The 13,171-nt window shown below is 55.2% G+C and overlaps 1 protein-coding gene across 6 annotated transcripts in view; it reads right to left on the minus strand.

Annotated features, from left to right (window-relative positions):
- Positions 1 to 13,171, minus strand: part of EPHB2 (EPH receptor B2) — a 122,243-nt gene that overhangs the window by 8,602 nt on the left and 100,470 nt on the right. For 2 of the 6 annotated variants that reach the window (XM_077260503.1, XM_077260508.1), the window contains 9 exons: positions 7,311 to 7,473; positions 7,123 to 7,231; positions 6,860 to 6,975; positions 3,512 to 3,634; positions 3,155 to 3,402; positions 2,052 to 2,267; positions 1,662 to 1,811; positions 1,245 to 1,438; positions 342 to 497 (listed from right to left, as the gene is read on the minus strand). In XM_077260503.1, the coding sequence (XP_077116618.1) occupies positions 342 to 497; positions 1,245 to 1,438; positions 1,662 to 1,811; positions 2,052 to 2,267; positions 3,155 to 3,402; positions 3,512 to 3,634; positions 6,860 to 6,975; positions 7,123 to 7,231; positions 7,311 to 7,473 (1,475 nt within the window). The remainder of the gene's footprint in view (positions 1 to 341; positions 498 to 1,244; positions 1,439 to 1,661; positions 1,812 to 2,051; positions 2,268 to 3,154; positions 3,403 to 3,511; positions 3,635 to 6,859; positions 6,976 to 7,122; positions 7,232 to 7,310; positions 7,474 to 13,171) is intronic. The other 4 variants (XM_077260504.1, XM_077260506.1, XM_077260507.1 and 1 more) reach the window with 4 other exon arrangements.

Below are 13,171 nucleotides of genomic sequence, written 5' to 3' on the forward strand. Positions count from 1 at the left end.
CCGTATCTAATCTGCTGAGTGTAAAGTGACTGTATACGGGGGGAGGTGTAATACGGGTCCTGGTTCTATATACACAGTATCTGTGATCTGCTGAGTGTATAGTGACTGTATACGGGGGGGGGGGGGGGGGGGCGTGTAATACTGTGTATATAGGAGCAGGACCTTGTATCTATAATCTGCTGCTGAGTGTACAGTGACTGTATACAGGGGGGGGGGGGGGGGACATGTAATACTGTGTATATAGAACCGGGACCTCGAGTGTGTAATGACTGTATATCATGGTGTATCTTGGAGGACCCCAGCACAATGGACGCTCTCTCCAGATAGCCATTCTTACTTACTCCATGATCATTTGTGAGACGACATCGAAGGCCGTGAATCCAGCGTTGGCGAAGCTCTCCTTGTATTGTCCCATCTTGATGGCGTCCAGCCACTCATCCACCGTGTTGAAACTGGTATAATCAGGGACTGTGCGGTCCAGGAGCGGGAGCGTCACCCTGGAGGAAACACCAGGACAGTCAGCAGATTGGGGTAAATATAAGGGGTGCAGTAAAGACCCCCCCACATGACCCACGTCAGGTGAATACCCCTACAGTTACTGAGCTGTATGGGTCTCATGTGACCGATGGATCACTGGTGGAATTAGGGTCTCCTAAACCTCTAGATCAATGGTCCCCAACCTTTCTGACCTTGAGAACCACATTCAGCTTAGAGAGAGGGTCGCCAGCCACATTCAACACTGAGAGAGGGTCGTAAGCCACATCCAGCTCCCACCCCCTTCAAAGTAGGGTAAACCAAAGCCCCCATTACAGGTATAATGATAACAGGTATAATGATAACCAAAGCTTTTCCAAAGAAATCACTCCAAAGCAGTAGACTGAGATCCAGGGGTTCCCACAATACCCCTATTCAGTATTCTCCCAGCAAGGACTGCCAACACACTGTCACATCCAGCTTTGAGCACCTCCTCTAACAGGTAGTACCATCCTCCAGCATACCATACCTAAAACATCTCTAAATCCCTAAGACCAGTAAATGTGCATCCAGATCTGCATTTCTGTGCAGGGCTACTCCCAAAATTCACCATTTTGAGATGTACTCTTCATACCTATTTGCTAGACCTGGACCTAGTGCACCAAGTTGGCAGACAGCCGTGAGCCACAATTCATGGGGCCGCGAGCCACATGTGGCTCCCGAGCTACAGGTTGGGGAGCACTGCTCTAGATGAAGCTCAGATGTCGTACCCGGAGGACAGAGGCGCCACAGCTTTCAGACTGTTTGGATTTCGGATCATCTTATCCAAGGTGTTGACTATCTGCCCAAATTTTGGCCGATGGTTCCTGTCTTTCTGCCAGCAGTCAAGCATTAGCTGGTGGAGGGCACTAGGGCAATCCATGGGGGGCGGAAGGCGATAATCCTGCTCAATGGCGTTTATAACCTGCAATACATGAATAGAGCATATGAAGCCCCCATTCACGGCCCTCCACCATCACACACTGAAGATACAGGGGTTATTGCAGAAGGTGCCGTTCCTGGTATGCAGGTCCACTTCCCGACACCTCGCACTCGGCGCGTTACTTCGATGGTCTGGTACAGAATTTGGGGGGAGCGGTTAGCAGCAATGAGCCCCAGAGCAGGGGTCGGTCGGCCCCCTGACTTACGTCCTGGTTTGTCATGTCCCAGTAGGGTCTCTCCCCATAAGACATCACTTCCCACATGACGATGCCGTAGCTCCACACGTCGCTGGCGGAAGTGAACTTCCTGTACTGAATGGCTTCAGGAGCCGTCCAGCGGATCGGGATCTTCCCTCCCTACAGAGAAGAGAACATCACAGCCAATCAATGTGAGGGCAAGAAAGACCCAAGGGGTCCTCATTATATTAGCCTGTGACCCCAAAGCTTGCCGGGTTCCCATCATACAGGACGCCATTCGGGAGGGAATGCTGAGGAAGGGGGAGTCATAATAATGTAAGCTGGCGTTATGTGTCCTGTGACATACTAGGGCTGTAGAGGAGCAGCCCGGGCACAGCGGTAGCTGCAGATATCACTCACCAGGGCGCTGGTGTACGTTGGGTCTGAGGTGTCATCTTCCAGGAAACGAGATAAGCCAAAGTCAGAGACTTTACACACCAGGTTACTGTTCACCAGGATGTTACGGGCAGCCAAGTCCCGGTGAACGTAATTCATATCAGCCAAGTACTTCATGCCAGCAGCAATGCCCCTCAGCATGCCCACCAGCTGGATAACCGTGAACTGCCCGTCATTCTGCTGCAGAGGAAAAAAAGCACACACAGTTCTAGGAAACCGGACTTCATAAACCTACCATCCTGGTAGAGAAAGCAAATGTTACCAGCCCACCACCCCAGGAGCAGAGGACATCACCATCCCACCACCCCAGGAGGAATGGAGGTTACCAGCCCACCAACCTAGGAGCAGAGGAAGGTACCATCCCACCACCCCAGAAGGAACGGAGGTTACCAGCCCACCACCCCAGGAGCAGAGGATGTCACCATCCCACCACCCCAGGAAGAACAGAGGTTTCCAGCCCACCACCCTAGGAGCAGAACATGTCACCATCCCACTACCCCAGGAGGAACGGAGGTTACCAGCCCACCACCCCTGGAGCAGAGGACATCACCATCCCTCTACCCCAGGAGGAACAGAGGTTACCAGCCCAACACCCCAGGAGCAGGGGACGTACCATCCCACTACCCCAGGAGGAACAGAGGTTACCAGCCCACCACCCCAGGAACAGAGCATGTCACCATCCCATTACCCCAGGAGGAACGGAGGTTACCAGCCCACCACCGCAGGAGCAGAGGACGTCACAATCCCACTACCCTAGGAGGAACGTAGGTTACCAGCCCACCACCCCAGGAGCAGAGGCTGTCATCAGCCTGGAAAGAGGAACCGGACGTTACAAGCCCTCCACCCCAGGAGCTGAGGACGTTACCAGGCCAGAAAGAGGAACCGAAAGTTATCAGCCTACCACCTCAGAGGCAGCAGACTTTATCAGCCCACAATCTGAGCAACAGCTGGCATCAACAGACCTCCACCAGCCCACCAAAAGTGGAGGCTTAAAAACAATCTTCAAACCATCAGACCAGGCAATACAGAACCATCATCACCCTCTATAGCATGTGACAAGTCCGCACCCGGAGAAATGAGTCCAGGGATCCGTTCTCCATGAACTCTGTGATGATCATGACTGGCGAGCTTTTGGTAACCACTCCTTCCAAATGGATGACGTTGGGGTGGTCAAACTGCCCCATGATGCTGGCTTCACTAAGGAAGTCCCTCCTCTGCTTCTCTGTGTACCCCGACTTCAAAGTCTTGATGGCCACAAAAATCTCTCTTTTTCCCGGGAGCTTCAGATGTCCGCTGCAAACTTCACCAAACTCCCCTACGGGAATCACAAGAGGGGAAAGGAGCCGAGGTGTCAGATGACATCGACAACCGTGCAGGAACCAACTCCACACAGCACTCCGGCCACACAGCACTCCGCCACGTACCTGCTCCAATTACTTGCTCAATTTTCACACACGAAATGTCAATTTCTTTAGCAAATTCACGAACGGCCTCATTGGGATCCTCATAAGTAAAAGGATCTATGTAAATTTTCATTCCTGGTGTCACTGCAGCGGAAAACGACATCTGAGAAACTGGGAGAATGGCTGAGTATAAAGCAGAGAGCAAGAGGGTCGGAAAGTGAGCGGCAAGTGGTGAGGAGGCTGGGATGGTGAACGGCAAATGGTGAGGGGGCCGGATAGGTGAGCGGCAAATGGGAGGGGGCCGGTAGGCGAGCGGCAAATGGCGAGGGGGCCGGGAAGGCGAGCGGCAAGTGGCGAGGGGGCCGGGAAGGCGAGCGGCAAGTGGCGAGGGGGCCGGGAAAGCGAGCGGCAAGTGGCAAGGGGGCCGGGAAGGCGAGCGGCAAGTGACGAGGGGGTCGGGAAGACGAGCGGCAAGTGGCGAAGGGGGCTGGGAAGGCGAGCGGCAAGTGGTGAGGGGGCCGGGAAGGCGAGCTACAAGTGCGAGGGGGCCGGGAAGGCAAGCGGCAAGTGGCCAGGGGGCCAGGAAGGCAAGCGGCAAGTGGCCAGGGGGCCGGGAAGGCGAGCGGCAAGGGGGCCGGGAAGGCGAGCGGCAAGTGGCGAGGGGGCCAGGAAGGCAAGCGGCAAGGGGGACGGAAAAGCAAGCGGCAAGTGGCGAGGGGGCCCGGAAAGGCGAGCGGCAAGTGGCGAGGGGGGCCAGGGAAGGCAAGCGGCAAGTGGGGCCAGGGAGGGGGCAGGGAAGGCGCGCGGCAAGTGGGGCCGGGAAGGCGAGCGGCAAGTGGCGAGGGGGCCCGGGAAGGCGAGCGGCAAGTGGCGAGGGGGGCCGGGAAGGCGAGCGGCAAGTGGCAAGGGGGGCCGGGAAGGCCAGCGGCAAGTGGCAAGGGGGGCCGGGAAGGTGAGCGGCAAGTGGCAAGGGGGGCCAGGGAGGGGGCAGGGAAGGCGCGCGGCAAGTGGGGCAAGGGAGGGGGGCAGGGAAGGCGCGCGGCAAGTGGGCCGGGAAGGCGAGAGGCAAGTGGGGCCGGGAAGGCGAGCGGCAAGTGGCGAGGGAGGCCGGGAAGGCGAGCGGCAAGTGCCGAGGGGGGCCAGGGAGGGGGCAGGGAAGGCAAGCGGCAAGTGGGGCCAGGGAGGGGGCAGGGAAGGCGCGCGGCAAGTGGCGAGGGGGCCGGGAAGGTGAGCGGCAAGTGGGACCGGGAAGGCGAGCGGCAAGTGGCGAGGGGGGCCGGGAAGGCGAGCGGCAAGTGGCGAAGGGGGCCGGGAAGGCGAGCGACAAGTGGCGAGGGGGGCCGGGAAGGCGAGCGGCAAGTGGCGAGGGAGGCCGGGAAGGCGAGCGGCAAGTGCCGAGGGGGGCCAGGGAGGGGGCAGGGAAGGCGCGCGGCAAGTGGCGAGGGGGCCGGGAAGGCGAGAGGCAAGTGGGGCCGGGAAGGCGAGCGGCAAGTGGCGAGGGAGGCCGGGAAGGCGAGCGGCAAGTGCCGAGGGGGGCCAGGGAGGGGGCAGGGAAGGCAAGCGGCAAGTGGGGCCAGGGAGGGGGCAGGGAAGGCGCGCGGCAAGTGGCGAGGGGGCCGGGAAGGTGAGCGGCAAGTGGGACCGGGAAGGCGAGCGGCAAGTGGCGAGGGGGGCCGGGAAGGCGAGTGGCAAGGGAGGCCGGGTAGGCGAGCGGCAAGTGGCGAGGGGGAAGGGAAGGCGAGCGGCAACTAGGACCGGGAAGGCTAACAGGAAGTGGCGAGTGGTGAGGGGGGCCGGGAAGGCGAGCGGCAAGTGGGGTCGGGAAGGGGGGCAGGGAAGGCGAGCGGCAAGTGGGCTGGGAAGCCGAGCGGCAAGTGCCAAGGGGGCCGGGAAGGCGAGCAGTGTAAGGGAGTGGGGAGGAAAGCAGGGTGGACTGTGATACAAGGGAGTAGAGTTGTGTGAGGGAGAGGGTAGGCAAACAGTAAGAGACAGCGGCAGGTTGGACTGTGTTTCAGGGGAGGCGAGCAGTGTGAGGGGGTGGGGAGGCAGTGGAGAGGCAAGCAGGTTGGAATGTGTTACAGTCACACTGCTAGCCTCCTCTGTAATACATTCCAACCTGCTCGCCTCCCCTGTAACACAGCCACCCTGCTCGCCTTCCATGTAACACAGCTCAACTGCTCACCACCCCAGAAACACCCCTGCTAGCCTCCCCGCTCCCTCACACTTCTAACCTCCTCTGTGTTTCAGGGGTGATGAGCAGGGTGGGCTGTGTTACAGGGGAGGCTAGTCTTGTGAGGAGGAAGGGTGAACTATATTGATGGGGAGGCGAGCAGTGCGGGGGAGAGGGCAGGCGAGCAGTGCGGGGGAGAGGGCAGGCGAGCAGTGCGGGGGGAGAGGGGAGGCGAGCAGTGCGGGGGAGAGGGGAGGCGAGCAGTGCGGGGGAGAGGGCAGGCGAGCAGTGCGGGGGAGAGGGCAGGCGAGCAGTGCGGGGGAGAGGGCAGGCGAGCAGTGCGGGGGAGAGGGGAGGCGAGCAGTGCGGGGGAGAGGGGAGGCGAGCAGTGCGGGGGAGAGAGGAGGCGAGCAGTGCGGGGGAGAGGGGAGGCGAGCAGTGCGGGGAGGCGAGCAGTGCTGGGGAGCGGGGAGGCGAGCAGTTCGGGGGAGAGGGGAGGCGAGCAGTGCGGGGGAGAGGGGAGGCGAGCAGTGCGGGGGAGAGGGGAGGCGAGCACTGCGGGGGAGAGGGGAGGCGAGCAGTGCGGGGGAGAGGGGAGGCAAGCAGTGCGGGGGAAACGAGCAGTGCGGGGGAGAGGGGGAGGCGAGCAGTGCGGGGGAGAGGGGAAGGCGAGCAGTGCGGGGGAGAGGGGGAGGCGAGCAGTGCGGGGGAGGTGAGCAGTGCGGGAAGAGGGGAGGCGAGCAGTGCGGGGGAGAGGGGAGGCAAGCAGTGCGGGGGAGAGAGGAGGCAAGCAGTGCGGGGGAGCAGTGCGGTGGAGAGGGGAGCAGTGCGGGGAGGCGAGCAGTGCGGGGGAGAGGGGAGGCGAGCAGGGTGGACCGTGTTACATGGTGGAGGAGGCTGGGTGATGTGAGGAGGCAGCAGGATCTTGTGAGGAGCAGCATGACATGAGCAGATGATTTGATGGAGATCTACCATGGAGTGTGACAATCACATGAGCCCATCCCCCGACCTCTCCATCTGACAACCTTACTTCTAGAGGATTGCAAATGGTGGTTGCGATGACCCCCTACATAGTGAAGACCACCCTCCCAGGTAACATGGGGGTGGGATGGAGTGCGGCGAGGGTCCGCGGGGGACAGGTGAGTGCTATGATTTGGTAAATATGTTACAACTTTAGGGGAACAAATTAAGCCACGAACCAAGGAGGGAGCGCGCGGCCAGCACCGGCGAGGGCAGGCGGTACGTACTGTGGCCACTGGTGTAGTGCTGCAGTTTGTCTGTGTATTCAGAGTCTGCTCTCTCAAATCCTCGTCTTCTGGAGAAAATACAAACCGTAGTTAATCCAGGGATCAAACCACTACTACCCCCATCAGATCATCTGTCCTGCAGGGGGCGCTGTACAGGAGCGGCAGGCTGGGCATGGAGCGGACACGATAGGGTATATATACACGCCGTACTCTACCTATTGCAGACAATAATGATGACCACCAGGGCGATGAGGAAGACCAGGCCGGCAGCCGACGAGCCGATGATCAGCGGGAGCTTTTCCTGGAAGCTGCTGTGATACTCGGCTGTAACGAGAGGTCTGGTGTTACCTGCAGGCACCGCTGATGCCAGCGGCCCCCACAACATCACCCAGCTGATGCTCACCTTCTGTCATGGTCTGGAAATACATCTTCCCGCTGTATCTGCCGTATCCAGCCACAGTCCGCGCTCTCACCTGGAAGACGTATATGGTGCCCGCCTTCAGGCCGGACACAACCACGGTGTTGGTCGGACTCTTCACCACCGATGAGTTATGTTCCGTCAAGTCCTGCAAACACACAATGTGGAGGCTCTTACCTGGCAGGAGGCGGCAGATACCTGACCATCACACCCTCTACAGCAACAGGGGCCGTGGCGTCCACACTCCGGGGCGGCTAGGTGGGCAATTAACACTCCTGCCCTTTAAGGGAGGTGAACTCGCCTGTGTGGGACAGCTTGGAAACAGGTCCTGAGGTCAGAGGTAACAACGGGCAGCAGCAAGTGCCCCGAAAATAGAGGGGGCAGTGGAGTGGGAAGCGGGTGTTGAATGACTGAAAAGGTACTGCAAGAAGTGAGGACTGGGTGGAGCGGGAGCTGAGTGACTGGGCAGTGGGCACTGGGTGGAGCGGGAGCTGAGTGACTGGGCAGTGGGCACTGGGGGGAGCGGGAGCTGAGTGACTGGGCAGTGGGCACTGGGGGGAGCGGGAGCTGAGTGACTGGGCAGTGGGCACAGGAGGAGCGGGAGCTGAGTGACTGGGCAGTGGGCACTGGGGGAGCGGGAGCTGAGTGACTGGGCAGTGGGCACGGAGTGACTGGGCAGTGGGCACTGGGGGGAGCGGGAGCTGAGTGACTGGGCAGTGGGCACGGGAGGAGCAGGAGCTGAGTGACTGGGCAGTGGGCACTGGGGGAGCGGGAGCTGAGTGACTGGGCAGTGGGCACTGGGGGGAGCGGGAGCTGAGTGACTGGGCAGTGGGCACTGGGGGGAGCGGGAGCTGAGTGACTGGGCAGTGGGCACTGGGGGGAGCTGGCACGAAGTGACTGGGCAGTGGGCACTGGGGGGAGTGGGAGCTGAGTGACTGGGCAGTGGGCACTGGGGGAGCGGGAGCTGAGTGACTGGGCAGTGGGCACTGGGGGAGCGGGAGCTGAGTGACTGGGCACAAGGGGGGGAGCGGGAGCTGAGTGACTGGGCAGTGGGCACTGGGGGAGCGGGCACGGAGTGACTGGGCAGTGGGCACAGGGGGGAGCGGGCACGGAGTGACTGGGCAGTGGGCACTGGGGGGAGCGGGACCTGAGTGACTGGGCAGTGGGCACTGGGGGGAGCGGGTACGAAGTGACTGGGCAGTGGGCACATGGGGAGCGGGCACGGAGTGACTGGGCAGTGGGCACTGGGGGGAGCGGGAGCTGAGTGACTGGGCAGTGGGCACTGGGGGGAGCAGGAGCTGAGTGACTGGGCAGTGGGCACTGGGGGGAGCGGGAGCTGAGTGACTGGGCAGTGGGCACTGGGGGGAGCAGGAGCTGAGTGACTGGGCAGTGGGCACTGGGGGGAGCAGGAGCTGAGTGACTGGGCAGTGGGCACTGGGGGGAGCGGGAGCTGAGTAACTGGGCAGTGGGCACTGGGGGGAGCAGGAGCTGAGTGACTGGGCAGTGGGCACTGGGGGAGCGGACACGGAGTGACTGGGCAGTGGGACTGACGTACAGGGCATGGGCTCAGTATCTTACGGCACTGGAGAGGGTGTAGTGCTAGTGCCTCTGTGCGGCCATTATTGCGGCGGGCACTATCTGGTGATGCCCGTGCTTGCGTGCGTGCTTGTTATTTGGGGAGAAAGTCCGGCTCATGCGCTGCGTCACCTCATCTACATCAGTCACGCACTTTCATGTCATCTCCTGCTGCCAGCACAATCACAGCTGCCAGTCAGAGCCCGGCTGCCAAAAAAATGATGAAGGACAGCATCCAATCCAGGTGAAAAAACACTTATTTTATTGTGCCAAGTGCAACGTTTCAACCATCAAAGGTCTTTTTCAAGCATACAAAATGATTAAAAATGGCAGCTTTAAATAGGGAATGGTTGTAAATCCCACCAATCTCTTTACAAGAAACCGCCCATATAATTTACATACAAATATATAATAAAGTGAACAATATATAAAAACACACATTAATACATCACATTTACCTAAATAAATGTGTCAATTCTTATTTATATGGAGAGATTCCTAATAAAAACGCTATAGATGTCACTACTAGCACATGGAGTACATCAAACGTAAATAAACAGAAACATGCTGTTGTATCTAAACCAATTGTTACATCAAAAGGTGCTTTGGTCACTAATTCACTACCAATAAGATGTAACCTAACAAAGAGTGGTCACATGTCCAGTTTAACCCAATCAGAGCTCTAAATATATCAGCAAATCACAGCGCTACCTCCAGCATGGTTTACTACAAGGACTGCCATTGGCTACCAACAAAAAGTGGTCACATGTCCACTCTAACCCAATCAGAGCACTAAATATATCAGCAAATCACAGCACTATCACCAGCATGGTCTGATACAGGGGCTGCCATTGGCTATCGCGCCAGAATCTCAGGCCGACGCAGTAGAACCAATCCAAAGTAAACTCCACATCACCTGATCGGGGCCTCGCTCACCCGTCATATCCAGCAGAGATTCGGCCTCTCTCCAACGTGCAGTGCCAACTCCGGTATGCGAATACGCATGACACCCAGCTCCACATGAGCAGCGCCCATTGGACACGCCCAGGAGAGCCGTAAGACACGCCCACACACAAACACGGTGCCGGCTCCCACACTATAGGAGGGCAAAATTACATAATCACGGCATGTGATTTATATAAATTTTCATATCCAGGATCGTAAATCTACTCCACCTCGGAAAATAAAATATCACGCCAATACATCACAACGATATTAACTTCCACCATGACCACAGGAGAACCATTATTCTAACTGGGCGTATGCACAAAACAAGAGGCTAAAAAAACCTCGCCATTCAAAAAACTATACCCCCTACTTGCCTTGGTTTCTTGAAAGGAAGGGGACCAAATATATCTTTATACGTATTATACACGCTACCCGGACAACCGCCTGTTTTTTTCTAGTAAAAGGCACCGAAGCCATCATATCGGGGATTCCCAGCCAGTCTCCCATGCTGGTACTTACCCAGCCTCAAGCTGCTTAGCATTTGTGATTTGACGAGAACAGGCACATTTTGCTTAAAGTGGCCATTGCTATCTTATTAGAATAACAATGTAGGTAGTCTATATTCAGACCCCACAATAATAAACCATAGGAAACTCTCCATACAAAACACCAATTAAAACAACCAATTATTAAAAACAAACTACACTGACTAGATACCGCACGTATATTTAAGAAGCACATAACTGTAGGTTATATTCAATATTCAAACCTCCCAGATAAAGGGAACCAAGTCTAGAGATCCACTTTAGTTCTTTCTGTTTCAACAATCTGACCCTATCACCTCCTCTCCTCAAGGGGGGTACACTGTCAATTACCCTAAACCTCAACTGACTAACTGAGTGACCACTCTCCACAAAATGCTTAGGCAGCGGCAATTCCACCAATTTGGTCCTGATGGTACTTTTGTGCTTCCCAATTCGTGCCTTGACCTCCATGGTGGTCTCACCTACATAGGTCAAACCACATGGGCACACTATCAAATATATAACAAAGCTGGAGGTACAAGTGTACCTCCCCCTGATATAGATTTTCTTCCCCGTATGGGGGTGATAGAAGAAATCACCTTTAATTAAATTGCCACAACAGGCACACCCCAGGCAGGGAAAATTTCCCATCCTGGGTGGCGCCAATGTCCTTTGTACAGTCGTCCGTTCAGGGCCGATGTCAGACCACCTAACAAGCTTATCTTTTATGTTATGACCCCTCCTAAATGAAAAAAATCGGGGGTTGAGTAAACCCATCTACTCCAGAAAGACCTTGTTTTAATAAACCCCAGTGTTTAACCAGGATATTGTTCATTTGGGTCCTGTTAAACCCTTGATATATGTATTGCCAAAAATACACAAAGACTATTTTAATCCTCTAGGACGCCCAATCGTGTCAGGTAGGGGCTCTATGTTTAATAAAGTGGCCATTTTTCTTGATAAGGTATTGTCTAAATTTGCCAATTCTGCACGATCATATATCAGGGATACGAATGATTTTCTAGACAAAATTGAGAATATAAATGTATAAATGTGACAGTTGACACAATTCTGGTGTCTTTTGACGTTGTCTCCCTATACACTTCAATTGAACATGCTAAAGGCTTGGCGGCCGTTGATGTGGTGCTATCAGGCTCGGACATGGGTGGGGGCTGTGCACGTCTGGTCCTCACGCTGCTTGAATTCATTCTCCGGAAGAATTACTTTCTTTTTGGAGATGAGTTCTACCTGCAGTTGAGGGGTACCGCCATGGGGTCCAATGTGTCCCCCACTTATGCCAACATCTACATGGCGGTACTTGAGGAACAGTACGTGTACAGTTCCAGATATTGGAACAGGCGGTTGTCCGGGTAGCGTGTATAATACGTATAAAGATAAATTGGTCCCCTTCCTTTCAAGAAACCATGGATATGGTGTATAAGTGTTAGGCAAGTAGGGGATAGTTTTTTGAATGGCGAGGTTTTTTTTAGCCTCTTGTTATGTGCATACGCCCAGTTAGAATAATGGTTCTCCTGTGGTCATGGTGGAAGTTAATATCGTTGTGATGTATTGGCGTGATATTTTATTTTCCGAGGTGGAGTAGATTTACGATCCTGGATATGAAAATTTATATAAATCACATGCCATGATTATGTAATTTTGTCCTCCTACAGTGTGGGAGCCGGCACCGTGTTTGTGTGTGGGCGTGTCTTACGGCTCTCCTGGGCGGGTCCAATGGGCGCTGCTCATGTGGAGCTGGGTGTCATGCGTATTCGCATACCGGAGTTGGCACTGCACGTTGGAGAGAGGCCGAATTTCTGCTGGATATGACGGGTGAGCGAGGCCCCGATCAGGTGATGTGGAGTTTACTTTGGATTGGTTCTACTGCGTTGGCCTGAGATTCTGGCGCGATAGCCAATGGCAGCCCCTGTATCAGACCATGCTGGTGATAGTGCTGTGATTTGCTGATATATTTAGTGCTCTGATTGGGTTAAAGTGGACATGTGACCACTTTTTGTTGGTAGCCAATGGCAGCCCTTCTATCAGACCATGCTGGGGATAGTGCTGTGATTTACTGATATATCTGGAGCTCTGATTGGGTTAAACTGGACATGTGACCATTCTTTGTCGGTAGCTAATGGAAGTCCTGGTATTAGACCATGCTAGAGATAGCACTGTGATTTGCTGACTCTTTTTGAGCTGTGATTGGTTTAAACTGGACATGTGACCACTCTTTGTTAGGTTACATCTTATTGGTAGTGAATTAGTGACCAAAGCACCGTTTGATGTAACGATTGGTTTAGATACAACAGCATGTTTCTGTTTATTTACGTTTGATGTACTCCATGTGCTAGTAGTGACATCTATGGTTTTTTTTATTAGGAATCTCTCCATATAAATAAGAATTGACACATTTACTTAGGTAAATGTGATGTATTAATGTGTGTTTTTATATATTGTTCACTTTATTATATATTTGTATGTAAATTATATGGGCGGTTTCTTGTAAAGAGATTGGTGGGATTTACAACCATTCCCTATTTAAAGCCGCCATTCTTAATCATTTTGTATGCTTGAAAAAGACCTTTGATGGTTGAAACGTTGCACTTGGCACAATAAAAGAAGTGTTTTTTCACCTGGATTGGATGCTGTCCATCATTTTTTTGGGTATGTACACTTCCACTTTGGTCCATGGGACAAGGACGGGCATCCCATTGCCAGTTGTGCTGTCAGCTACTCTCTGAATTTCAAATTGTTGTAGAGCCCGGCAGCCAGTCAGAGCCCGGCAGTCACTCAGAG

The sequence above is a fragment of the Ranitomeya variabilis genome, chromosome 4, assembly GCF_051348905.1.
Source record: "Ranitomeya variabilis isolate aRanVar5 chromosome 4, aRanVar5.hap1, whole genome shotgun sequence".
Classification (NCBI taxonomy): Eukaryota; Metazoa; Chordata; class Amphibia; order Anura; family Dendrobatidae; genus Ranitomeya; species Ranitomeya variabilis.